Source organism: Colletotrichum aenigma (genome assembly GCF_013390185.1).
Source record: "Colletotrichum aenigma strain Cg56 chromosome Unknown KSG_Cg56_contig06, whole genome shotgun sequence".
Lineage (NCBI taxonomy): Eukaryota > Fungi > Ascomycota > Sordariomycetes > Glomerellales > Glomerellaceae > Colletotrichum > Colletotrichum aenigma.
Genome location: NW_023500912.1, coordinates 3,432,058 through 3,456,653, shown reverse-complemented (window position 1 = coordinate 3,456,653; position 24,596 = coordinate 3,432,058). Strand labels below are relative to the sequence as shown.

The 24,596-nt window shown below is 49.2% G+C and overlaps 4 protein-coding genes across 4 annotated transcripts; 2 read left to right on the top strand and 2 right to left on the bottom strand.

Moving 5' to 3' along the window:
* Positions 1 to 1,914: 1,914 nt before the first annotated feature.
* Positions 1,915 to 7,223, bottom strand: cdc2 (Cyclin-dependent kinase 1; the record flags this gene model as incomplete). Its single annotated transcript, XM_037325192.1, has 8 exons — positions 1,915 to 2,112; positions 2,166 to 2,276; positions 2,340 to 2,871; positions 3,276 to 3,310; positions 3,381 to 3,431; positions 5,455 to 6,219; positions 6,270 to 7,067; positions 7,131 to 7,223. The coding sequence occupies 8 exons, from the start codon at positions 7,221 to 7,223 to the stop codon at positions 1,915 to 1,917; spliced, it is 2,583 nt and encodes an 860-aa protein (XP_037176950.1).
* Positions 7,224 to 18,968: 11,745 nt separating this feature from the next.
* CGCA056_v009944 (uncharacterized protein) lies at positions 18,969 to 19,788 on the top strand (the record flags this gene model as incomplete). The annotated part of the gene is made up of 3 exons (XM_037325191.1): positions 18,969 to 19,526; positions 19,581 to 19,712; positions 19,759 to 19,788. 3 exons carry the CDS (start codon positions 18,969 to 18,971, stop codon positions 19,786 to 19,788), a joined length of 720 nt encoding a protein of 239 aa, XP_037176415.1.
* Positions 19,789 to 21,945: 2,157 nt separating this feature from the next.
* ssp5 (Agglutinin receptor) lies at positions 21,946 to 23,151 on the top strand (the record flags this gene model as incomplete). Its single annotated transcript, XM_037325190.1, has 1 exon — positions 21,946 to 23,151. One exon carries the CDS (start codon positions 21,946 to 21,948, stop codon positions 23,149 to 23,151), a length of 1,206 nt encoding a protein of 401 aa, XP_037176954.1.
* A 373-nt stretch (positions 23,152 to 23,524) lies between these two features.
* CGCA056_v009942 (Sedoheptulose-1 7-bisphosphatase) lies at positions 23,525 to 24,529 on the bottom strand (the record flags this gene model as incomplete). The annotated part of the gene is made up of 1 exon (XM_037325189.1): positions 23,525 to 24,529. One exon carries the CDS (start codon positions 24,527 to 24,529, stop codon positions 23,525 to 23,527), a length of 1,005 nt encoding a protein of 334 aa, XP_037176955.1.
* Between the last annotated feature and the right edge of the window lie 67 nt (positions 24,530 to 24,596).

Here is a 24,596-nt window from a genome sequence, read left to right as displayed (position 1 = left end):
CACCACTAAGTCAGCAGGTCACCAACAAATAGGGAGCGCCTGCCAGCTACAGGGGTTGCTCAATACTAGCCCAGGGAACCAAGAGGGTGCTGAGACGAGACGCATCATATCTGATTGCAGCCAATATGTCCGCAGGTTGCATATGTTGGAGGTGAATCAGAAAAGCCACGTCTGTCTTCGTTAAATCTTAAGTCGATCCCTTGGCCCCGAAATTCTAAGATCCGCTGAAGTCGTGACCTCACTCGAAGTACCAACTGCGGTGGTGTGTCAGCCAGCAGGCAGTGACGGATCAGGCTGCATCGATGAGCGGTAAGCAGCTTCAGAGGGCATTTATTCTAGACCAGTAAATACCGTGATGTCTCACTTCAGCTATGTTCCAGAAATCTAATCCACGCTTGCATGGGATGGTGTCAACGGCGCCAAATTTGGAAATACCTGTTTCGTTGTGATCAGTCAGGCTGGGGTTTTTCTACTTGCAACCGCCCTAAACGAGTTTCATGTTACTAAAGGTACTGGAGGAAGTTGGGGAACTGGGGGGCTAGTGTGGGGTCAGCTGATTTTTTGGAAGGTATTTATCATTGGCTACAGCGTCCACATACGCGTCGCTCGAGTGCCCGGTGAGGACTAACTGTAACAATGGCGGTGGCTATATCGTCAGCCGCAAAAATCAATAAAACCAGACCCAGACATTCTGGCTGCCTCGTGTGCACCTCAGACTGGTCGCCCCATCCTCCCACAAGCCCTTTTACCTCGACTGAACTGGGGACTGAAGTGGGCCAGCGGAGCCGGCTGGAATCGGGGGACCTGAAGTTCAGGTCTTGTACCACACGCCAGAACTCAAAGTCAAACTACGCTGGCATGTTTGTTCCCTAAATGCAGCCTGTGGACAGTCTGCTCGCCACTGCGCGCCCCTGAACCTAAGGTATGTCTCGCACATTTCACTCGATCCTCCTTTCTGAGAAGGGGAGCCTGGGGGAACGTTCGGTGACAGACGCATCCTGTGACCGTAGTCTTCCGAATGGCGGACTGAGCCCTCCCAAGGCACCCCCCCACCCCCCTGTACGAAGCTTTGTACCCGAACATGCTGACCCGGCAGTGACTACCCGTTTGGAATTCCTTCCCAATCACCCCTGGGCTCCAGTGCACCTGGTAAAACTGCCGGTAAGCCGTATAAAGTCCGAAGATACCTTCTCAGCTTTTCAGACTAGAAGGCATCATTGCTATAGTCTCTACATATCGCGAACACATTTCCACAATAACCTGATTCACAAGACAACTGAGCGTCACTCGGGTCTTATCTTCTACTGATTTCTTGCAATGAGTGTTAGCTGCGATGATCCCCAACGATCGAAGTGTACATCCGTGAATCAGCCAGCGGAGGTCGTAAGAAGCATACATTCTCGGTACATCAGAAACCCTTCTGTACTATCAAGAAGCTTGCGCGAGCATTACGGCTCTGGAAACTTCGCCATCGAGGTGAGTTTTTGGACTCGGACATTCCCGGCAGAACAATACCTAATGCAAGGCCACAGCTACGTCAGAACGTCTTCTCGATCAAGACTCCCCAAGCTATACCCGACAACATTCTCAACCCCAACTTGCGAAGGATGGCACACCAGGTGCCGGCATCATTATGAACAGAGTTTTTGGGGTGCTTGGATTAAATAACACAAGATACGCAAGTATCATAGGAGACCTGCCAGGTGGTTGGAGAGACTGCGGGGTGGCACGGAACACAATAGATTTGGTGTCTCTATTCAAGCTTAATGAAATGATAAGCCTTTAGCGAGCACAAGAAACAAGAACAGCCCGATTACATGTATTATAATTAGTCTCATTTGGCGGGCTAAATGCGAAGATCATGCGTGCCGCCTTCGTACTATCAGCCCCCCTGAAAAACGCATGCACTAGTTATCAAACTTGTGACATTGACTCGGAGCATTTCAGCCGTCTCGTAAGAAGTGCCAGTCGCTGACTGGAAATAGCATAGTAACCGCCGAGAATGAACAGACTGAGGCACGCAGAGAATGCAATCAGGACCCAAAAGTATGGCGAAATAATCGCCTGGTCATCTCTCGGAAACCAATTGAAAAAGTCCGTAGAGAAGATGGTCTAGAGTCAGTTTAAGTTAGACACACAGTAATCCTACCGGGAGCGGTACTTACAGCAACGAACATGCTTGGAAGAAAGATCATTGAAAACATTGAAATGTTTTGAATACGCTTCCCATCTCGCTTGGCGTCTAGGGCAATATGCATGTTGGTTTGCGCGTGCCACTGAATGTGATTTTCAATGATCAGTCCACCGGCATGGAGTTTGATATTTGTGTAGAATCTTACCAATTGGGTTGACATAGACACACCATCCACTCTCATCGTGCAATCGCGGATGTTCTCATCATACTCGTTCACGATGGAGCACAATCTGTTCTTGAACATATGGCCAATCCGAGCTGCTTTGTTTCCCTGGGGAATATTCTGGTGATGTTTCCCATTAGAGACCTCTGACTCCATATCGTAGCGTTGGAGAAGGTCTTCCGCATGCGTGAGCATATCATTCAACTGAGTCTTCCAGTTGACTAGACCGTTTCGAATCTCTGTGGCCTTGAACCATAGATCAAGTGGTTCGGCATTGTCGGTGGGTAGTGGCGCCTTCTCGTCCCCGTCTTGCGTACTCACAGTAGAAATAAAACTTTCCAAGTCATTCTGAGCCTCTTGAACGAGAACCTTTAGATGCCTCTCGCGCTCTAACTCGGCAAATATGCCTGGGAAAAGCAGAGGATGGTGAATTGCATCTTGGGCAAATCCTAACCTGTCCAAGATCTGTGTCTCAATCTCAGGCGTGGTTCCGAAAAATATGGCTGAAGTCGATCTACTCTTCAGACAGTGGGTGACTGTGAGTGCTATGTCGTTTGACCAATAGTTCGAAGACCGGCAATGATACACTGAAACGCCACAGCTGTCAGAGGATGATTCAAGCGTTTTCATGGATTTGCCAACCTAGTGCCGGTTGTGGATGGCTTTCATCCCCGAGATCCACTTCACCCGCTGAAAAGACTGCAACATCGCCTCGACTAATAACTCGAGAGATCCCACTGTGAATCAGAAGTCTCTCGGCAATGACTTGAAAACATTCGTATGAGAACGGGAGATATCGAATACTCTTTTCACGACTTAATGGAGTCTGACTCGTTGCTCTCCGAGCGAAGCTAACAGTGAAGGTAAGACCCGTGCACTTGAAGCGACTGCACGAGGGAAGGTAGATGGAGAACCTACAGCAGGACGATACCATCTGGACTCTGGTCGGCGTTCTGAGTTAACAGAGTTAGTCAAAGTAAGCTTCAGCACGTAAAAGACGCAAGTCTTGCAAGCGAGACTTACCTGTAGGGTCCATTGCTCTAAGTCTCGGTCTGCTAGAGTAAAATCTTGAACCTTGGCTCTTAGTCAGCCCTTACTCTTCAAATCATGGGCATCACCTCACGCACATCTTCGTCTGGAAGTACCCGAAGTACCCTCGCCAATTTCGGTTCGTATTGGAAGACCCTTTTCAGGTCTGTATCGCATCGATGCAACAGCGACCCATCCAGTAGCCAGTCCATAATGCAAAATATAGCGACTATGATAGAACAAGGTAAAAAGGGTGAACTTGAAATCGGGATAGATTATTGCATAGAGCCTGTCACGAATGATGATCACCTAATGGGTATTTGACTGACCCGGCATCCTCATTCCTGCAATGCTCTCCAGGTGCTGGCAATTCCCCGCCCTGGCAAGCCAGCAGACACATCCGGTTGTTAGCAATTTTACTCCTGCAAGACGATGACCACACAGAACTTGCAAAGCCTTGGATGCCATGTTGGCAAGGCATCTTTCGGTGGCCAGCAGGTGGGGGGTTGAGCTTCATCGAACCCCGCTTCTTGAGCGCTTTAACGTCCCATCGCGCAATGAACGTTGACGTGGTAAATATCAGGGAGAGCTCTGAAAAGTACCGTATGCAAGATTCGCAGACTGAACGCAACCATTCGAGCAGGCTCTGCTGCAGGCTGACTATGGTCCATTCAAGACCCGCGTTGAGAATGACGACCGTCCGGTGGAGCGGGGGTTCCGCCCTACGATTTGAAGCGCCCCGACTAGCAGGACGATGCCGCATTATGCGGCGGTGCCCAACAAAGCCCTGCGCCGGCATTCTGCCTGATTCATAGACGGCAGGACGGCAGGATGCGAGCCATATCCAAGGACCACAAAACCCAATTGTAACAAACGAATAAGGCATCAGGGGTTCCCTCAGACACGACATATAGACGGCGCACGATAAAAGGACTGACCTATCGCACCACGCACCGAAAGCGACCCGGGACAATCTCACACCCCAAGCCAGAAGAGCACATTTTATATCTCATCACTACCTTTCTGCCAAGGTGTCCAGCCAAGATGGTCAAGCAAATCATTGATGGTCGATACGTGGATGAAACCATACTGCAGCAGAAGCTCCGGGAATTCTTCCCAAAAGGCAGTGTCTCAACAATAGTAGGCTAGACTCATCGAATGCCGAAATTCCTGAAAAAACGCTTATCTCATTTTGGTTCCCAGTATCGACGAGGGAAGTGGCAGATAACAGTTCCCCGCGACCTAACAAAGGCAGGTCTAGATCTTTTCGGGCACGGTCACCTGGACTGACATGGTTTCATTGTCTAGGAAGAAGAGCAGAATATCCATGACGCAATGGGACACTACGCTTCAACTGAAAAAGTTTCACGAGAGTCGGGAACTCGTTAGGGACATATTTTCAAGCATCCCGATAGGTTTCTGCTGTAATGTGATCAAAAGCACGAAGATGAGGCTGAGACTCTTTCGATTTTAACTTAGAAGGGAAGAAAAGACTTTCCCAATGTTATGAGACTGACGTGTATGTCGTCCAAGCAGCATCACGCCATATAGTAAAATTAGACATTGTTCCATGCCCATAGATAGTTGATGTATATTCAATGGCGCATTACAAGTACAGACCCATGATGTTAGTTCCTGTGAGGTCCAGTGCCAGCATCTGGAAACAGATGATTGCCGAGGCCGGTCCGTTGCCTCGGCGGCTCCTCCGTACGCCCCAAATGGGTCCTTAAGTTCGGATGTGATTGCTTGATGGAATCAAGAGCGTCCGAGGTGAGTGTTACTTTGACTGCTGCTGATTCCTGACACGTCTCTGGCAGGGCCCATGGGACTGCATCAATACAATATCCCTCCCTGCGAGCGCATTGCTCCTCAAGCTTTTGCAGTCGAGAGAAGACCACATTACAAGGCGCCCTCTTTTTGGTTGCTGACTCGACAATCAACATTTCCTCCTCGACAAACTGCAAGAGGTCGTGTATGTATTGAGTACAACCAGTATGGTTATGTAGCCCCTGAAACCACTATGAAAAGACTTAATGATGGGTTCATTCTCGTATAAATGACCACTTACCCTTGTGACCTTTGGCTTAATTTGGGCGCCCATGCTGCCAGCTCCATCCAATTCTTGTTGTCGAAGATCGACAATGTCAAAAAAGAGATCTGACATAACATTTTGACCCCATATGGAAGTTGGGGTTTGGCGATAGTCGGTAAATCTCTCAAGCAGATACGAGCCACCTAGCATCCACGTGGCGAATTCAACGAAAACACATCCCAATGTCCAAATATCCCATGATCTAGAGATATGAGCTCCTTCGATATCGCATTCAGGCGGTCTATAGCTGGGCGTACGACCGATCCCTGATGTGTTTGGTATTCCAGACCGGCTGGCTCTGGTGTGGAAGGCTCCGAGACCAAAGTCAGAAATAACCAATTTTCCCATGTCCTCAGCATGGCTCTTGAACCAAAGGACATTTTCAGGTTTGATATCGCCGTGCCGTCCATATCGAGCCGCGTTTTCCGCGTTGCCCTCGACCCTGCCAGGATAATCGTGGATCCGTGCCAGACCATCGGCCATTCCGGCAGTCTGTCTCGCAACCCATTGAACCAGATGTCGGCTCATGGTAGGTTCCGAATTCACTTCTTCCCAGTATCTTAACAAATCACAATCTGCCCACGGAAATAAAAAGTGGAAAAAGCCCTTTTGACTCCACGTGGTCAAGAGAGATATAAGATGAGGGTGAGAATTATCGCTCTCGAACTTGCGAAGGTTTTGGAGTTCTCGTTGGAAAGCGCTCATATCTGACGACTTAAGCTTTTTCAACGCAAAGAAGCACTTTTAATCTGTCAGTAACGAGACTGTCTGAGGAATTTTAACCTACTCACCTCTGGGTCTGTTTGATCAAAATCATGGTGTCGCGGATGGATTTGAATCTTGAACACCTCGCTGTAGCCGCCGACCCCACCATTTTCATGCGGACTGCACTCTGACATGAGCGGTAGGATGACTCTATCATCAAACTTCCGGTACTGGGCTTCGGTCCCAGAAACTCTCGATAGAATGGGGACACTCAATGTCCATTGCCAGTCATCAAACGATTTCAGGGCATTGTGATTCCATTTCAGGAAACATATGAGTGGGACGTCGAGAGCATTACGCTTACGAAGATCAATATTGCCGTTTTCGTCAGAGTTGACCCTTTGCAGCGGCAAGTCTTCGTCGCAAACACCTGTGACAGGCTTGAGAAACCGTCTGACCGACCGGACCTTGTCTATAAGGCAAAGAAGAGCAAAGACCTTACGATAAGATGGCCTATTCTTGTCTTGGTGGCAAATATCATGTGCAAGACGGTTAAGATCATCTGGGTTGTCGTCTTCGAACTCATTATCGAGCTCTTGCCTGACAGTTTCAAAGCATACAATATTCTCCAGGTAGCCGGCCGGAAGATAGCCCTCCGTCACCTCAGGTTGTGGGTGTTTTTGAAAATGACGCCTGAGTAACGCTTCTAATGCAAGGTCGGCATGAGAGCTCCCCGGGCCAGGGCAAATTGGCCCGGGTGCCTCCTCATTGGCCCTGTTGCGACGGCCTACGCTCGTTTGCTCACTCGCCGCCGATTGGTGCTGCCTGGAGATAGTCTCGAGAACAGGATTGCCACGGATTGCGTCTAAGGACGGATTGGGCTCCTGTCTCGGGACGTCAAAATATGAATCAATCGCTCATTTGCTTTAAGATTAAGTCATTCTTACAATTACAATGCTTGGTAGTGGTGGGCCCAAGTCGTCGCTCAGTGTGCGTGAATGATGGTAAGGCGAGAAGTCTTCTTCTCGCCGCTGGGCCATGATGTCTGCTTCCATGTGACGCAACGGGATCTAGCAGTACTGAATCAAGTCGCGTGAATAATACCATGGGTCAGCGTCGGATGTGTCATATGTGTGAGTGAACTGCAGTTAGGTGTGTCAGAGAAGGGTCGGTCTTTTTTGTGACCCCCTCGATACGGCGCGAAAGGATGACTACTTGGGTACGAAAGACGAAGGCAAACAGGCGAAGTCGCCGATTGTTTGCCTTGTGTTGCCCACTGGCGAACCACCGGAGCACAGCCTGATCTACCGACCCTTCTGATTCCAAAGGGAGGCAGGCTGTGCATCGACCGGGCCATCCGCTTGCCCCCACGAGCAAGACCTCTTGTCGGTGACGAAAATGGCCAGCTGACGGGTCTGCAGGCAGACTGTCATTCCACCGCTTCGCACCAGAAGAATTGGCATTTTCCTTCTATTTGTGGGCCCAACTGCGCACTACTGCAACTGCAGTACAGGTGTGTAGGGCCTGCAGGCGCTATTCGGTCGATGTTGGTGAATTTTCGGGGCGGGTAATGCAGGGGTTTACAGCTGCAAGTCTGGTTGGTTTGAATCAGGCTGCCAGCCTCCTGGGCTGTCGAGGCAAAACAATCGACGGATATGCCCTGTCTTCTGATGGCATTCTAGGTGTCACCTCATGTTACTCACCCCTGCTGTTTGCAATACGCCGGGCCGATGTACAAAAGTTGTGATTGGTGAAAATCGTCGACCCCACTAGCCCCTTGCCAGTCTCTCAAGCCCATTTCATGCCCACGGTGCCCGTCTGCCCTACGCACCTGTGCCCTCCATTTTTTCTCCGTCGTTTGACTGATGCAAAGTCGATACCCTTGATTTGAAGAAATGGATAGCAGTTTCACGACAAGCCGCCAGCAGAGTCACCATGCATCTCAGACCACCATATCGGGGAACTCAATTGCCCCAGATCGATTGTCTCAGTACCTGCGGATAGAGTTCCATCAACAACCCTTCGAGATCGAGTCGAGAAGAAATTCCTACGTGATTCGAGGTCCCCGTGGTCTTTCACCGGTATGTGTGTCCTTTACGACTTGAGAGCAATGTGCTGATCTTGGTGGCAATCATGAAGGGAGAACTTCAGAAGCTGCGCACTAAACGCACGTAGATGTACACATACAAAATGGTTATGACCTGATTGTGGAAGTTCTCGGATTTTTTTGCCCTTGTTTCCGTGCTTTGGTTGGGGAGTTTGGGCGCACAGCAATCTAACGTATGTAAAAATTGTTGGTAGAGCCTCTAGTCTTTTGCGCCGGTCAATGTTCAAACTCGATTATGAACATCCATGAGTACATCAACGTCTCAATGGATTTTGCTTGCCAAACATGTAGTTAGCGGTGTATGATTTCATTTGTTGAATTCAAATTCTATGAAGCAACTAATCAGTAGTGCTGGGACCCGAACAACTCTTTGCAAGACTTATGATTAAGCACGATAAATGCCGGCAACGCACTGTTCTATTAGCACGAAGCCTGCGTTACTTTCGGGAATTCCACAACAGTCTCGTAACGATGATTGTGTTGAATGATGATGAAATCATCTTCATGGTAGCTCGGAGGGAGTTTTCAAAACTAAACATCATTAAAATACGTGCCAGGTGAATTCATAAACAGTTTCGGCTAATATTTTGACGGTATAATGACGAAATCCCGTCATTTGACGAGTTAATTTTCCTAAAGTCGAATTCCGTGTCAGGATGCTGCAAATTTTGACTGGAATTGATATGAGGCAAGAGTGGTCAAAGAATCCTTGATATCAATCTGACCTATTTTTCGCTCCTTACCAACAGCCGTACTCGTTTTCTCCTGTCCTCCGTACCATCATGCTCATCCTCGTCCAAACTCTTTTTCTGTCTCTCGTGTGGGTTGGCACTATGTGTTGTAGCACTGCTTGCTCGCACGCGGTCGTTTTCTACACTTGGTGGCTTTCTTAAAGTATCGAATGCAGCCGCAGACATGTCCGATACGAGCTTCGGGGTATTCTCTATTGGGCTCACTGGTCGGGGGCGATTTTCATCGAATTTGCTTTCACTGTCCAATGTAGACAGTGTCTTGTCGACATCCGCGGCGTCGGTCCTATTGCGTGGCTTGGGACAGCCTTGAAATGCGTATACACTGTCGTCCTCGCACAAGCTGGCCATTTTTTGCAGCTTGCTCACTACCGCATCGCATTTATCTCGTTGGCCGGGAGAGATACAAATCATGTGGTGTAAGATATACGTGAGTAGGCTATGGAAGAATAATGAGCAGTCTGGATGGTTGTGCAGGCTTTCAATAAGCTGAAATTCCAGGTCAGTACCGCCTGTTCATTAAAAACATTACAAGGAGTTCAGATGACTCACCGTCGTCACCGAAGGTTTCAATACGGCCCCGGAACCTTTCCCTTGCTCATATATAATGTTGAAGAATGTGTCCATTGGAATTTCGTGGTCTGGATCGTGGCTGTCTTGAGCGCGTTCGACTGAAAAATTGTCAACACCTTCCCAGCCCTTGAAATACCACACAACGAACTCCAGCAAAAGCATGCCCAGAGTCCAAATGTCATAGGCTTGAGACACGCTGGAGTGGACGTCGACCTCGGGTGCCTTGTAAGTCAAAGAAAACCTCTCCATGCCCTGAAACTTAACAATTTGACTTGATAGACCACGGTGGTATCTAGTCAAACCAAAATCTGAAATTCTCAAGTGACCTCCGCCAAAGAATTCACGCTCTGGCGGATCATCACAGAACCACAACACATTTTCTGGCTTTAGATCTCCATGCCGTCCAAAGTCTTCAGCGCCCATGAGGTTTGCGCCTGCGTCCTTGGGTGGATGTTGAATCAATTGAAGCCCTGACGCAATTCCGCATGCCTGTTGGGCCAACCACACAACAAGCTTATGGACTCTCTGGGGGGTATTGTATCGCTGCCATAATTCACGCAGGTTGCCATCAGCCCATGGAAACATAAAATAGTAATGCTCCATGTAATGGTAGGTTGCTAGAAGTTTGACCACGTGCGGATGATCTTGACGATTGAACTTCTTAAATGCGATGAGCTCTTGGTCGAACTCTTGCTTGTCTTTGCTATGCAACTTCTTAATCGCAAAAGCAGGATTTGCTATCTAGATCTTGCAGTTAGCAAATCTTCAAAGTTGGGATACCACCAGTGGTAAAAGAGGGGCATCTAACAGTATCGTAGTTATGATGAGCTGCATGGATCTTTCTGTGAAAAACGTCGCCGAGGCTTCCGAATGCAGTGTCCAGCGGCGAACTCTCAAATTCCACAAAAGGAAGAACTGTTTTCGACTCGAAAGAGTAGAATATAGGCTCGGTGGCGCTCATGTCGAAGAATGGCGATAGGAATATCCACTGCTCCTTGGCGAACGCAAGCAACTTTGGTTTCGACCACTTGCGACTTCCTTCAAATTCCACGAGCCCACCATCGGCAGCTCTGTAGCAAAAATGCCACGGTGACTCCCGTTGCAATTCTAGTGGAAGATGTAAATCATGGAGACCTTCGGCTATTAGATCCGGTAGAGCGTTCAAGTGCTCGATTCGAACCAGGGTGGCAAACAATTTCTTTCTTGTTGTTGTCTGGTTACCTTCAACCTCTGTTGCATCGCATACGTGGTTTGCGTACTCATGTATTGCGTCAACGGGAAGTCCTAGCTGCTTCTTCAACGCTCGACGGACGTTTGGCCTCGATATAATCCTGTGGAGATCGTCTAGAGGAAGGAATTCCTTGCTCCCATCTGGTGGCGGTGACACAAGCTTTTCGTCAATCTGCTCCCAAATACCCCCAAAGACGCTCTCATCGTCAGACTCATCATCCGGTCTCAGAAACGTGGAAAGAAATCTCGGATCATCCGATATTGGGGTGGAGTGGTTGGTGTGAGCCTCGATTGTGTGCAAATCCGAGGGCGGTACTTTGTCTCCTTGTTGTGACGAGGACGATTTGGCGAAGGAGAAAGAAACACTGTCCAGTTCGTCGCGAGGACTTCTGGCTACTGATTCTTCTTTCGATGCTCTCAGGTTGACCGAATGCCCACCAGAAATATTTTGCGTGTCTCCCTCTTGGTCAAGATCGATGCTCAGCGTTTGGAAACACAATACCCTCAGGTGACCAGCAATGTGCTTAGATAATTTAGCTCTTCTCGCAGATGATGCTGAGTCTCGGTCAACGACTCTGTCTGCACGAAACTCCGGTTTTATTTCGGTCGTGCCGTCCAAGAAACTCTCAGAAAACCTGACTTTTCGCTTCGGTTTTATCACCGTTGTATTTTCGATGTCATGCCGACCTGACTTCGAGTCGTCTACTATGGCGTCGCCAGTATCCTGATTTGTGACAGACATGTCCACAGGCATTTTGCAAAGTAGGCATGTAGTATCTGTGTCTCCAGAAATGGATTCGTCGGGTCTTCTTCTAGTACGGCCTTCAGATGAGTGATGGATCCGGTGCATCCAATCTATGCCATGATCACTCTCCATATGCTTTCGCCATAGAGAGTACTTTGAAAACCCAACAGGTGGATTTGCGCATTCCTCTGCAATGCAAACAAAAACGTCGAGGTCTTCGTCTACATGTTTCCTATGCTATGAATTAACTCAAATTCTTTCTCGATGGGAACTTTGATTCTATGTTGAAGAGACTTTCGGTAGAATTGATGAAAAGGTAGTGGAGAGCGGATGTCAAGGAAAACATGAGGAATAGCGTAAAGTGGGAGCTTACCTCCACCATTTCTCATCCTTGAGGTCCTTGTATACATACATCTTGCCACAAAACTGACATTGCAGCTTCCTCTCGGCATTCATTTCGCTGAGACCTTCGTCGAGAGACGGGGGCTTCGGATATTCCACTTCAACTTCGCCTGCCCATGATGATACCGTGCTAACAGGCCTTTGCGGGCTTGCAGTTTGTTTCTTTCGCTCAAGGCCCTGAAGTCGCTTAAAGTCTTCGCTGATGAATGTGGAAGGGTGCATTGATGGCGGATTCGAGAACGGCGTACCCGCATTCAATCCTGCAGGATTCGACGATGAGCGTGACGTCCGGGTTTGATTCTCTTTTTTATTTCGGTCCAATTTTCCCTCGTAAACTGTCTGCCGGTTCAGCCTGTATGAAATCCGTTGCTTTCGGTAAACCAATGACCTTCCTAACTGGTGTTTAAGCAAGTCATTGGCATGCGGATACTTAAAGAATATTATGGCTTTAGCGAGCATTTCATATCTCAAGAAGCTTGCCTTTCCGTTCTCTGCGAATGCTTGGATCCGCCCCGGTAAGCTTCGTCGCGATGACCTTTCTATCATACTGGCAAGCCGGTCCAGTCTCTCCAACGCTCCAGAAATACCATGGAAAGTCCCTTCAAGATGTTTGAGCTTGGAAAGAAGGTCTGAGCCCGGAGGAACAGTCTCATTTGATGTTTCTGTCGCCGTGCCAGATTTTGCACCGCCGGGTCCAACTCGAGATTCCAGATGCAGCCGCAGTGCTATGCAAGATCAGTCTCTTTTATCACACCGACTCTCCCTCCAAGAATAGAGTCTCAAATCGTTTTCATGAGGCAGCTTACCGGTTTTCAAATTCTTGACAATCAGATCAATCAAAATGAGAATCATTCTTTGTGGTTCCCCATGTCCACGCAGCCGAACATCGAGCCGCATAAATGGCTCTGCGAATACTCCGGAGTTGTTTGCCCACGCCCAAAAGCGCTGCTGAAGGTCTTTCAGGGCCAAAGCTCCCGAAACAATTTCCTCTCGAGCTATCTCAAACTGATCGTCGCACGCAATGGCCGCCGAATAAATCGGAAACTCCAATTCATCCATACTGACGTGCCCCGCGGCGAAGAAGGAAAGGACATAGGCGTATGTAGCAGGAAGCAGGACAACGGCAATCCTCGGTGCTCCCCGAGAGGCAGGTCGTCGGCTTTCGTGTTTGTTGCTTTGAAGACATGAGAGATCGAGCAAAGCTGAGGTGCGGGACATCTCACCCGGGAGGGGTTCCTTGGTCACACACCTGTGCGTCTTCTTCCCGCCCGCCCAGGCCCCTTGAGATTCTATTGGCTTACCCTCTGTGTAGCCCCTCAAGTTGTCTTGGCACCGTACGGTGTGATGATACATACATGTACGTACAACAGCACACGCATGCTGACAAGTTGCCAAGCACCTCGCTACCGATATGTACTGCGCCATTGTTTTTCTGCTGCTCCTGAATTTCAAGCTCCTTTCCTCTCGCGTAAGCAAGTCGCCGCAGCTTTACCACGCACGTCACACCACATCCCACCGAAGCATCCTTTCTTCGTACTTTCCTCAGCGTGCAAAGATATCCAAACATATAATGACACTAGATGGATTGGTCAAATAATCCAGTATCAAGCATTCTTGGCCGCCTACAAAGATGCATCGGCGGCATTGTGTCAAGTATGGCTTGGGACAATCTCACCCCAGAAGACACGCACACTCGCAACGATATAGAACTCCTTTGCGTCGATGCAAGTCTTTTCGAATTGGACTCAAAAGGCACTGAGAATCTGGCAGACGGAGAGACTTTGCGCTCATTCCGGGAATGGGTCGATGACAGCATCAAATTGGCAGATTCGGGCAAGCTAAACGAAGTGGATTGTAGAAAGGGCCAGAGACTATTGGAATCTATACAATGTGGCACTGCTCTTGATCGAGAGGATATCACGTCACTGCAATACGGTTCTGCGGACAAGCCCAGATTGAAGCGCACCCATCATGTGTCGACCTTACTGCGGGACGCTTCAAGGAGCCTCTTCCATGCACTAGTCTACAGCTCTTGTTGCTGTGGAAGTCACATCGCCAGATTACACCTCAACGGCTTCGACATCACTGATGATAAAGCTGTAGGGCCGCGATTTGTTTTCTTCCTATCTTCAAGTCCAGATTCTCGACGTTGCCATTGGCAGGAAACCTCATTCAACATTCATACGTACGTCCACAAGACCTCAGTCGGCAATTACAACTAACATGTAGTCTGCTTAGAGAAATAACCCCGTTGTCCAAGCAACACCATGAAAAGACACTATGCTTATTACTGCAAGAGTGTCGGATTCTTGGCGAGCCGTTGACAATGACATTACGTCGGGCCGCTGACGAAACACCAAGAATCATTGGCAAACGAGTCAGTGCCGTTTGTAGACAAGACCTTCCCGATAAGAGTCTTGGAGAACTCGTCGACCAGGATGAGCTCATCAACTGCCGATGGGGTGGCAAGTTTCCAGAAGCTTCGAAAGCTGCTCTCTGTCTGAACCTATCACTTGCATTGATACACCTGTCCGCCAGCGAATGGGTATCTCACCGCTGGGACATCGACAATATCTTCCTCGCATGTGACTCGCGCCAACAGAATCTCACGACATGGGATACAGACCAACCGTATCTATCAAGAAGGCTGAACATCGAACCGAGTTCAGATAGACTGGAGGAAGAATGCGAAGCTTTTTTCAGCCCAGCCAAATCCCGCTTGCTTTCATTCGCTCAGGTGGTGATGGAAATCTACGTCGGGGAGCGCTTCGCCAAAAGCGCAAATTCGAAGGGGGAGAGATCTCAACTTCTCAGGAAACTTGTAACAGATGAAAACGTACAAAGATCGGTGCCGAAATCTGTACGAGAGGTCATTCAGTCATGCATTGACTTTGTAAGCCAGGGCGAATGGGACGAACAGCCGGACGATGATTGGCTCTTTGCTGAAATCGTCTTAAAGCTGGACAATACCGTACGATTATACGCTCCACCTCCATCAAGACCACGCATAATTGAGGATAGCACCAACACCAAGACGCAAAAGCGTAAATCCAGAGGGGCTGATTTAGAATTGCGTTGCGACGAGGAACCCAAACGGTTAGTCGGCTACTCACTCTCACCGCTAGGACATTACTTTCTAACCTTTGTAGAGTAAAACGCTCTCGTGGTGCCGACTGGTTTAAAATGTTCGAAGGAATTAAGGAAGTTCTTGGTGAGAGCATTGGCGACGATAATCACCCGAGGGCCAAGGTCGCTATTCTCGATACAGGGCTGACCGCGGAGGCGGCCGCCAAGTTTGACCAACCCGAGTCGAATTATCGTGACTTCACAGCCGAGCCAAAAGAAGTCATGAACGACAGTACAGGTCACGGGACATCTGTATTTGAACTCGTTTGCAGAGTCTGCGAGACTGCAGATATTTTTGTCGCTAGGGTCTGGGAAGGAAGCAATGCAACTGCTGACACAGTCCAGTCCTCAATCAAAGTATGTGCCTATATGTACCTACTTTCTGTATCATCCCTTGTTTTGGGATTACTGACTGATACGACGGCTCATAGGCATTGGAATGGGCAATGAAGAATGACGTCGACATCGTTTGCATGGCCTCCGGTTTCCACTCTGAACCGCCTGAACTACGCGAGGCGATGTTGAAGGTCTTCGCGGCCAATATACTAGTTTTTGCAGCAGCTTCAAATTACGGCAATAGCAGGAGGGTCACCTTCCCAGCTCGGTGGGATGACCTTGTGTTCTGCATGTTTTCCACAAACAGCGACGCAAAAAATTCCCGGTCCATTAATCCAGCAGGACTCGGCAATGATGATTTTGCCATATTTGGAGAAAACATACGACTTTATTCAGGGCAGATCGATTCTGGCACGTCCTACGCGACGGCAATTGCTTGCGGCTTTGCCGCTCGTCTTCTGGATTTCTCAAGACAGGAAGAGGTTGTCAAAGAGAGGTTTGGGAAGTTTGGTGATAGGATCAAAGAGAAGAGAATTCTAACAAGGGTCTTTCGAGATATCAGCAGTCAAGATGAAGGATATCGGTGCATCGTGCCCTGGAGCCTGCTTCCAGAGGAGCTACAAGGGCAATTTGATGGCTTCACAGATGAAGAGATAAGAGATGCTAGGGAAAGAATCTGCATCAGGATTTCGCGGTGCGCCGGAATGCTTTAGCTGTAGCAAGCTGATGAGTCAGTGTATACCCTAGGAATCCTTCTTTTAAGTCCTGGTATGTTCCTACATTCCGTCCCTAGCAACTATTAGATACATCTCTTCCTCCGTTTCTGGCAATTCCACTTTGAATGTATCGAAAGCACGTATCTCCAAGTTCTTTGCAACGTCATTGATGTTGGGCGCTGAGTTCTCGGAGCCAAATGTTGCGCCATCAGTGTAAGTCTTATGCTCAAACTCGGAACGAAAGGCAGTCTTTGAAAGCTCAGTAAGGCGGACCGCCCAAATGAAGTCATTTGCGTGACGAGCAGATATCGTTCTTCGATTAGTTTGAGAAACACCCATATTTATCTCTGCCCCAACAACATCCACCATGTTCCTTAGTGACACGTGTTAATGAGCTTTCTTATTTAGATCACTTTGCTTTTCACTCACATTCCAGGATTAAGTTCGGTTGATTTACCGCTGGAGGTGGTTTGCTCACGGGCGCAACCTCGAGCGATCATGAGACCTGAGATCATGAAGAGCTTGCAGAATCCAAAGGTCTTTACACGTTCAATGTGCTCCGCAACTTGTGGTGACTTGAGGCAATGCTTGATGTAGTTTCTCGTCGGCCGAATAATCTGAGTGTCTAGTTGATCGAACTGCCAGCTGTCTTCCACAGTGTTTTCGAATTGGGCCCCAATGCCGGCCTGGACAGTCAGGCCTGCTGCTGCTGCTATGGGAACATTGGCTTTTGCTCCAGCCTGGAGACCTCTGTCCGTAGCGGTCCCCCAATGGAAGTCGGTTGCGGTTGTCTGCTCAATGCGCATGTCCCTTGGAAATGAGATCTGCCCCTCGGAGTTTATGACCTGGTCCAACTGCTTCAGACTTGGGACAAGATGGCCGAAGAGGAGACTTCCGGTTGCCTCCCCCCGTGCCATTCCTGGTTGAGTATACTCAGGCGCCAGGAAGTGGGAATGTCGTAGAACGAACCAGCATTTATCCATAATGGTTGGGGATAATGCTGTATGGAGTGATAACTAATTGATGCAATCCAAACTTCACGGGAAAGATAAGCAGGGGCTGGAGGAAATTGGAAAGGTTGGAAAGCGTTGCGCCGCTTCTACAGTTGATGTCAATCTTTTGGTAAGTTCCTTCCACAGCAATTTGCGACCCAGACTGCGCCTCTGGCGCACCATCCCAGTTCCCAATCCCCTCCATGTTGGCGCCACTGACAGCGCTTGTGGGTTGCTCAGGCAAACGCTTAGCGGGCTGCACTGCACGTACAGGGGCCCCCTCACTCAGCCTTCTTGCGCGAATAATTACTTAGGTTGGCATACATGAGAATACCAAGCACCGGTAGGTCCCCACAAATGGGCTACCGATGACAGCCACACAGGCATCCTTCAGCATCCATTCGTTTTGTTCCTTGGTTGGAAGCCGTGGTCGTCCGCTACTTTTGCTTCAGGAAGACCAAATGAAATCTGACCAACATTGGATGCTGTCGATTACTTGATCAACAAAAGACATCCGAGATATCGCCTTTGATCTCGCACAAATCATGTATTGACCTTCTCTCAATTTGATTGTGCCGATCTAGACGTGTAAGGCAAATGCGTGATACTAGTAGGCACATGCATATGCATCCTGCACTCATCCGGTGTCGCCGTGTATTGACCTAAGAGGCGAAAATCGGCCAATTGAAGATGAACACGTATCTTCCAATTCTCCCTGCAATGACAGGTTCCGGAAGCAGGCTCTCAAACTTGACATGCAAGATTCCGTTGGCTGGATAACGTGTTACACTCGGTGAAATGCGGGAGAGAGAGATTTGTTGAACCTGACGATGCGAGCCGACTGTGACCAAATTAAATTGGGAATAGTTGTGGGCTGAAAGACCGGACTTTTGCGACGAAGGAATTCACGTCTACTGAGAGCCATTAGGAAGCTCAAGTCACTCGAAAGGGTAGCAAACGACTTGTCTTGAGTGCTACTACGTGATCACACGCCCACCCTTCTACACCACTGTTCATTTCATGATGGAATGGCCTTCCAGAGCGTGGGAATTCAGAGGGCACGACCTCGACCTTTTTGAATACGAAGAGCGACCCACCAAGGTCTTGACTGTGCAATTGGACGACCTGTTAGACCCGACTGTGAGTTTTTGAACAAGCCTCAGGCTTGACAAACGACTAAGATAGAAGGTCCCGGTGGCGTTAGTTGAAGAGGAGTTGACCTCGGAGGCTGAATGGTCCTCGTGGATCCAAAGCGCAGTTGGTTCTACGGCCAGATTCACGTGGTGACTGACCAGTACACTAATGAACGAACAGGAATCAATCTTTAGGAGCAAAGAACTTGGTACACTCCAGATCATGTGAGTCTAACGCCGTCCACTTGGCGTGATGCTTAATCCCACTTTGAATTGATACACGTCTTCACCTAGGAAATAGTTTGAAATCTATTTGTTGACTGAGACGATACTAATAGCATTTTCCGACGAGCCACGGGTGCCGTCTTTGGTTATCAGCCAGGGATTCATCAAGTTCCGGTCACGGAACAAACCCTAGAACGGATAGCTAAATCGTTTCACATCCACCAAAGTCTAGGACGAACAATCAATCGCCAGAATGCAGATTTTGTACATTGTCTTCATCTAGGGAATGAAATTGAAGCTGACAGGCTGTGTAAGAACAAAAGCTTTACTGTTAAGCTTGTTGTGCTGGAAATTCAACTGACTCGTCAAAGCTTATACCTACCGTACAAGTGCTATATTTCCAGATGCCATCGCAGTCTCTGTGACCCACGAGACGCAGTCACGATCAACGATGGCCATTTTCTTTGGGGACACCCTTCCTCAAGAATTTTTACTTCTTTATCGCATGAGGAATTCCATCCAGGACCTATGTCACCCCCTCGCACTTGTGGGAGCGGCTTGTGAGCTTGAGCGTGACAGGTCAATAAAACGCGAGGTCCGTCCCTTGGAGTCACAATACATGGAGCGACAAGACTTCGTTGCTCAAATTGCGAATGACGATTTGGCAGCAGCAATGCAGAAAGAACAGGTAGCGGACCTGCTCACCTTGCATTTGAAATGCAGCTTTCTGATTGTGAATCTGGAAGCGTCTAAGCGTCAAATGAACAGAATCATGGAGCAACCGATAGAGCTGCGAGCCAGCGACACAATGACAGATGTTCTAAGGAAGAAAGGCCTCTTTTGGAATGGAGCCTGTGGAGATTCGGGGCGTGACAACGACTCTATCATACCGGAACTTCACACTGAAAAAAGGTTATACCAACGTCTCGTCCAAATATCAGACGAATTTGACCATAAGATTGACAATTGTCGACAATCAATGGAAGATACGATGGTGACCACACAATTGGTAAGACGGCGACATACCGATACTAAGGAAGGCCGATCTAATCATCATAACCAGATGCTTAGTCGCGCTGCCCTCGGCGACACTCGAGTAACTACTGAGTTGTCGGTCGCAATGAAGGAAGACAGCTCGCAAATGCGGTGGATAGCATTCTTAACCATGATCTACCTACCGCTGACGAGTGTAGCAGTAAGTAAACTCCTCATACGAGAAGCCGACTGTTAACCCCCAATAGACCGTCTTCTCGCTGAACGTCTTCAATTGAGAGGCAGAGGGCGAAGATTCCATTATCAACAAACACTTTTGGCTATACCTTGGGGTGGCTGGAGGGGTCACGGCTCTTACGCTGGGCATATGGACGCTCTACATGGCGGGCAAGAAAGGATTGTATTGGGGAAAACATCCAAGGGACTCCAAGACCGAATCCAGGATGAATGCCACGGGTAGTGGACGCTCCACTGTATGAACATGACCGCGAGCTCCATGGTTCAGATTTTATGGTGTGCATGGGCTTTCTTGAAACCAACCTCAATATCCTTCTGTTCAAAAGATTTTACACAAACCCTATACAGCAGCGGACACAAGAAATGCAAATGCTAGACCTTCCTGTGACAAAGATCCAAAGCGCTCTGATGGCCTTTAAAATTGGACCCTTTGAGGAAAACAGTTTGCGCACAGCGTTTCAGAATGATACTGAAGGTGTGAGAACTCTTTATAACAACTGAATTCGGACTAGCTATGTGGCTTGAGAAGCTAATATATCTGGCGATCTCCAATCAACCAGTCGGTCGTAGATCATGAGGTTCCAGACGTCCATAATTTGCGAGTGTCAAGCTCATGCTGAGACATTAATGTATTTAAAAACATGCATGTGAACGGCTGATACACTAAGAGCTCCTGGTTTCTTTCGTACCAAATGTTGTTCAGAAATGTTGGCTGTCACCTAAATATGGCCCAGCTGATGTTTGCATGAAGATAAGTAATAAAGTCATTAGGCGAAGGATTGACAGGATTGCTCCCGATTATTGCGGTTCTCCTGCTTCATCCGGTCTACTGAGTAGACTGTTAACCTTTCTCTACGTGCTCACCTTAGTCGAAAGGTTTTCTTAACGCGACACCTGCATCCAATGAACTTTTTATGTCCGGGCGTGGGCTGATAGATCCAAGGCGTCAGAGCCATGTTTGGTCCATCATTAAGCTTTTGATAGCTCTCCCACCAAGAGAAAGCTTTCTCACAATCCGGGGAAGGCTTGATCCAATTTGCAATCCAGGCGCATCAAAACTTGGAAGCGCGCCGACCCAAGCCACCACCCAAACGGCGGCTTGCGAGGATTTATCTGACTCTCCTTTATCTTTCCTTCTGACGTTTTTCGGACTTTCGTATTGCAGATCACCGCTTGTAGACACACCTATTTTAACTATCGGTTTATCGCATTCTGGATCACTGGCCGCCAACAACCAATGCTCCAAAGGCCCTTAACAACCAAAACCCGCAAAGAAAACTACTCGACAACATCGTTACCCAAGGGAGCTTCGTCTAAAGACAAAATTATCATGATGTGTTGTCAAGGCAATTGAAGTTCTAAATCATGTCTCAAGACTATTGATGAAAGTCAAAGACAATGTCTTGCTGCCGGTGCGGCCCCACTATGGGGTTAAGAGGCTCTCGCCCGATTTCGACCCCTTGCTTCCAAGATAGCCAGGATGGCCATCCCAGACGCCACCTATGTGGAAGTTTTCGTACCACGGATGGACTCTCTATTTCTGAAATTTGAATCAAAATGGGAATCGCTATCGTGGGACAGCCTTCGCGTGGCTAAAGCTAGAAACGTTACAGGGGAAGGGCTGTAGCACAGAAACCAAAGCCACGAGCAAGATTTACAACATTCAATGGCTGATTATCTACATGAACAGCTGAAAAAGTTGATATCTAAAGCCTGTGGCGTTGCTTCGGAGACTACGTCCTTAGACCATAGGTCGAGGAAGCGAAGTCTGTAAGGGATGATAAGGCTAAATTTTACTTTCCCGTGTTTCTGTCCGAAGTTGGTGTAGGTCTCACATGTCGATTCAATGATTGCCCGCACAGCTGATAATGATCTTCGCGATCATGCAGAGCTGAACTGACTGCCGAAGGTCAAATTTCCGTGCTGACGGGCTGGGCCTGGGCCAGGCACAGGATCGTTTGAGGTGTTTTGGTCTGACACAAGTCCTTGAAGCGCACCATCGCACTTGTCGTAAGTAAGCTTAAGTTATTCAATACACCTTTTTTGGACATAAAACATGTCTGTTCTCGAAAGTTTTGCACTTGTCTTTTCTCAACTATCACAAAGCATCAACCTGATCTCTTCCGATCCTCGTCCATTCTTTTCCGTCACCTTTCGAGGTACAGTCATTCTTTACTCACATCGTCACTCGTTTCAACATGCGTTCAACCTTCGCTATTGCCTTTTTGGCTCCAGCCATCTTGGCTCAGTCCAATGTTTTGCCTGGACATGGAACAACTTCTGCAGGGTGGAACACCACCATCATTCCTGGTCCTACCGGGGTCATTTCTTCGACTGTTCCCATTCATACTGCGACCGAGGTTACAGTCACAACTACGGCTGCGAACTCCACCGGCATCTGGGTGACTCTTCCTCCCTCCACTATCACGGCGACATACACGGCCACTTACACCCACACTATCACCTCCTGCCCACCTGGAGTCAAGCCATGCCACAGCGGTGCTGTCACGATGTTCCTCACAACTATCACCACAACCTACTGTCCCGAGACTCCCGTTCCCACCCCTTGCCCTGGCGGAAAATGCCATCATACTCCTCCACCTCCCCCTTCCCCTCCTTGCACCGGCAAGCACTGTGACAACCCGTTCGTCTGCTACGGAGACCACTGTGCCTACAACAAGCCATGCGACGGCGGAGACTGCAGCCGCTGCCTCCTCTGTACCGACGGAAAGTGCCAGCCGAACCAGTGCAGCGGCAACGACTGCGGCAAGATCATCATCTGCAAGGGCGACTCTTGCCGATACCACAAGTGCCAAGGCGACAACTGCAACAAGGACAAGATTGTCTGCCACGGCGATAAGTGCAAGTCCGAGAAGTGCCACGGCGACGAATGCAACAAGAAGTACGTCTGCAAAGACGGTAACTGCAAGCACGAGTCCTGCCCTCCCGAAGACAACAACAAGCACTACGACTGTCATGGCGACGAGTGCAAGACCGTCGAGGAGTGCAAAGGCGACCACTGCCCCAAGCCTCAGCCGCCCGTCAAGCCACCCCAGCAGCCTTCCGGCACCCCGCCTGCGCAGCCATCGGCGAGCCCTCCTGTTCAGCCCCCGGCCCATCCATCCAAGTCCGGGGATGTCCCGCCTCAGGGCCCTGAGCAAACCCCCGTCAGCCCTCAGGAGCATGCTCCTGTGAAGCCTCCTCAGGAGACATCACCTGAGCCTTCCCAACCCTCTGGCAACCATCCTGAGCAGCCCACTCACACGCCTGGGTCTCCTACAAAGCCATCCGAGTCCCAGCATCCCACCCATTCTGTCGTCGTTGCTGGATCCAGCAAGTCGGCTTCCAGGATTGCCTTCGTGGGTCTCGCTCTTGGTGTTGCAGGAGGGCTTATCTTCCTCTAAGTGTAGGACAGGATCTGTGTAATGTGAAATGCAGTGTAGGCTTTTGTTTCTCTATTTCTCTTCTTACTGGTCGCCAGGGGCTGGGCCTCGCTGGTCTCTGTGCGGCCAGCTTTTATATCACAAACCTTTGTACGTAGGAAAAGGAGGGCCCTGTAATCGTAGTGAGACATAATGATCAAGGATGAATATGTCAGTAGAGAAAATAGAATGTTCATCTTCTCATCGAAAGAGTAGCATAATCAACCTGAACAGTGCAAAAAAAGACAGGATTCCTCGTCGTGACTTTCCGTGTGGTGTCCATTGTGCATCTATCAATCTGGTTCCAGGTCCCAATCCCAAGTCTCCTTCGCGCAACCTCTTGAACATTTCCAGCTTAGTCAAGGAGAGCAGCCTTCGCAATGTCTACCTCCTCCGCGGTACCGCAGATCAACCCAGCTCTTCCATCGCAGTCAACCGAGACCCTATCCAGTAAGGGCTTTCCATCTGACGGGTCGATCGCCTTTCCACCAGCGACCTCCATGATCAGAGCGATCGGGTAGAGCTCATACAGGAACCGCAACTTCGGCAACGTTCCCGGGGTCACGGGCATAACATACACACCGTGCCCTTTAACAAGCGCATGCACAATATCCGGGACAAGACCGCCGCAGTATCTCAGCGTATACGTCTTCTGGATGAACCGTGTGATGAGAGATCCGTATCTCTCATCATCCGCCGCATGGCGCAGGTTGGCTGGCGCGAAGTAGCGAGTCTTGAAAGGACCCTCTGCCAGCTTGACAACTGTGCGAATAATCTCGCAGTCCTCCACTCCATTCTGACCAAAGCCGATCTCGAAGCACGCGGCCTCAGCACCCGGGATGCGGAGCGCAACTATGGCTGTGGTCCGGGGTCCGATGACACCCATCACGGCAGCAATCTGCTTCTCTCTCGGTGACTGTCCGACCGCAGTGCGTCCGTCCCAGATTCCGACGATTGTTCCGACAGTCCAGTTCGGCGCAATGATAGAGCTACCATCCAGGGGGTCGAAAGCAACGGTGTATTCTTCCGAAGATGCGGCGGTGTTGTTGGCATTGCCGTTCGTTAATGTCCTCGCTGGCTTCTCCACCGGATCCTCTTCACTGCTGGCGGTATGTATCGTCGGGCATTCAGCAATCGCGGCGCGCATAACATTCTCGGAAGCGACATCGACGTTCAGCTGGTCGTCGCCGAAAGCATTCGCGGTTCCTGCCAGTGAGACATGTTGCGAGGCATGAAGCGTCTTGGCAATGTCTGAAACAGCTCCCAAAATCGCCGGGATTACTTCGTCGCGCAGAGACTTGCGTTCTTCCTGGGGAATAACGTTCTGGAGCTGTTGTACGAGTGCTGCTGACGGAGCCATTGTGAGAGGTGCAGTGTGTGAAGTGAGGATGACCGGAAATTGTTGAGTCAGGGCGGGCCTGAGCTAT